Here is a 2,948-nt window from a genome sequence, read left to right as displayed (position 1 = left end):
CCATTAACAAGAAGCAAACCCAGAATGTGCAGCAAACTTCGCTATTTATCAACTACGGTGAGGAAGAAAAAGTAACGGTTTAAGGTGGATGGTTGTCTTGTTCGACAGGGAACGATGTCGGAGCAGTAGTGGTAGCTATGGTTGCTCCACCAGCTACTACTAGCGTTGGGTGGCTGGTTTGGCTTGCCTGCAGCATGAACATTATGAAGTAGTGACTGGTGGTGTAGCTTTGCAAAAGACGACAATAAGGAGAGGGAGGGACGACGGGTAATGCAATGGCGGTGGCGTTGGTCACCGGTGGCTGGTAGCATGGCAGATCTGGGAGATAGAGTTAGCATCGATGCTTGTTCACCGGAGGAAAAGAGTTAGATGGCAACTGAGGAAGGGTAGTGGCTATCCAGTGGTGGCGCTGCCGGCATATGGGGTTTTTCCAGTGGCGGTTTCACTAAGAGAAAGGAGGGAGAGAAGAGGGATAGAGAGAGAAATAGAGTTAGATGACTTATTTTTTGTGAGAATGAATTAGGGTTAGGTGTTTTGAATTTAAAAGGAAAGAATGAGCTGAATGATCTCAGTCGTTAGATCAGTTTTGATAATGGCTGAGATCAAAATTATTTAAATAAGGGTCAGCAATTGGAATTTAATTTGGGGTTAAAAAATTGAATCAATTTTGGCTATAATTGCAATAAATTGGATGAAACTTTGCTAAAATTATGATAAAAATTGGGTCATAAGATAAACTGATTTAGGCTTTTATTTAAATAAAAGTAGTAGTAATAATAATAACTATAATAATAGTAAATAATATATAACAAGTAAATAATAATAATAATAATAAATAATAATAATAATAATACATATATAATAACAATAATAAATAATGTGTTTGTAAATTATGAGTGCGCACATTTACGTACAAAATAATTTAATAGATTTTAATAAAATTACGTAAAATTTAGTATTTGAATTAATATATATTAAAAAAATGATATTAAAAAAATATTTTGTGCATTTTTCTAAATTATGAATGTGACACGTCAATATGTATTTAATATAAGAATAATGTGTAAAAATATTAATAATTAAAATTAAATAATTTTGATAAAATAGTAGCTTAAAAGTAGTATCGGGAGGTCAAAATTAGGTGTCAACAGGGGGATTTTAGGATGTCATCCAGTCTAGCAAGGATATGTTTCATCCTTTGGAAGAAATTTCCAAAGGGTGTAACATTCCAGTGAGTTGCTATGGTTTAGAATTTCTGAAGGAAGCTAAGAATAGGGGAGGAGGGGGGAATAAAAGCTTCCTTAACAATATTGTTGAAGGATGGGTGGCTACACCACATGGGATCCATTTTGAAAGGTCTAGGGTCCTTGGGCCCAATACTGGAAAGTTTGACTAAAAGAGAGCAATGGTTAGATTTGGTCCTAGGGAGATGAGTAACACTGGTATCAGGGTATCTGGAAATCTAGGAGGTATTTACCAGGTATCTATCTAACCTTTCAAAGATTAGTTAATGCTTATTCATATACCTCTAGTTTGTCCAGGTGTAACTTCTGCCTTTGAACCCTAGTTTTATCATGTTACATTGGTTAAGGAAGCGTCTTAGAAGATTAGTCCTCCTATTATTAATATTGTTTCCTCCTTTCTTCTTCTTGGCTTGGAGCACTTTATTGAATTTACCTTCAATGAACTAATCCTCGGAGTAGTTTTGGGATATATGAATGAGGCTATCCCATAGGGTACTCTAGGTGTTGAAGTCATTACTATCATAAATAGTAGATAAGAGCCAAGAATAAGAAGAAGAGGATACCTTGACCATGGCATGTATGCCCTGGGGGTGATGGGGATGTCCTCAATATTTAGAGTGTCTGCTTTCCATATAATCACTATGCCTCCTGATTAGACATTAGCTGCTGATTGAAGTTGATGTTCAAACCAAAAGGCTTTAGTGATTCTCTTATACTCAGACATTTTAGTTTCTAGCAGGATGAGTATTGAGGGTTTATGAAGGTTCACCATAGTGGTCAGTGCCTTCTAAAGTTGGCACTGTTAGCTCATCTAATATTCTAGATGATGAATTTCATCATTCGAGTTTGATTGGATAGGGGTGGTTCTGGTTCCTTTCTCTTTTCTAATGGAGTTAAGGAGTTTATAAGTTCTAGGTCTTCCAGCTTCACTATTGGGGGAGTGTGATCCCCCCCATTCCTCAGTGATAATGAGCATTTCTTTAGATTCAGTGGAAAATATAGAATAATAACTTTTTTGATAAGCTTTTTGAACTCCTTCAGGAAGGTTTTTTTTAGAGTTGAGACCTGAACCCTTGGTTCCGCTAAGTTTTTTAACATGTTCTCCAGTTTTTTGTTGCACTAGATTAGATTGTCCAGTGGAGTAGTTCTTATCCCTTCTAAGTTGTCTCCTAAAGTTTTATTGGCTTGGTAGTAGATGGGACCCTGTGGTGTCCATGGTGTGAACTCGGGACTCACCAAGGGGTTTGAGGTTTGAGTTGAAAGAAGGGGAGGCTAAAGAGGGCTTAGGTCATCAGGGTGTTGTAGTCCTAGGTGGATAGCTATTGGATATTCCCTTGATCCTAACCCATCAACATTGCCTGGACCCATGTCTGGCTCCACATGCTTAGGACTGTATGGTCTACCCCCCTTTATCAGCCTTGCTAAGTAGGTAGGGTCCTGGATGGTAGTTACCATATGTTGATAACCCACCATTGAGTTTAGTGGGACTGGGAAATTATAGATACATAGTTCCAACTAGGATATTGGTACATGATTCGGTAGGAGGGGGTTAAAACTAGAACTAGTGATGGTGGGGGTGGAGTTGTCCATTATCCTGAGAGGTTTCTAGAGAAACAATAGTTAGATGGGAGTTCTGCTAGTTAACATTAGTGTTTCCACTAAAGTTAACTCTCTGGTTAGTGTTAAGGGATTTAATGGACGTCA

General features: G+C 37.7%; 1 protein-coding gene across 1 annotated transcript in view; it reads left to right on the top strand.

Annotated features, from left to right (window-relative positions):
- Window positions 1-275: 275 nt before the first annotated feature.
- LOC124888814 (glycine-rich cell wall structural protein-like) overlaps window positions 276-2,948 on the top strand; it is a 111,953-nt gene continuing 109,280 nt past the window's right edge. Inside the window, exon 1 of the mRNA XM_047400101.1 lies at window positions 276-304. Within this exon, the coding sequence (XP_047256057.1) occupies window positions 276-304 (29 nt within the window). The remainder of the gene's footprint in view (window positions 305-2,948) is intronic.

The sequence above is a fragment of the Capsicum annuum genome, chromosome 11 (genome assembly GCF_002878395.1).
Source record: "Capsicum annuum cultivar UCD-10X-F1 chromosome 11, UCD10Xv1.1, whole genome shotgun sequence".
NCBI classification, from domain to species: Eukaryota; Viridiplantae; Streptophyta; class Magnoliopsida; order Solanales; family Solanaceae; genus Capsicum; species Capsicum annuum.
This window is presented reverse-complemented; position numbering and strand designations above follow the sequence as displayed.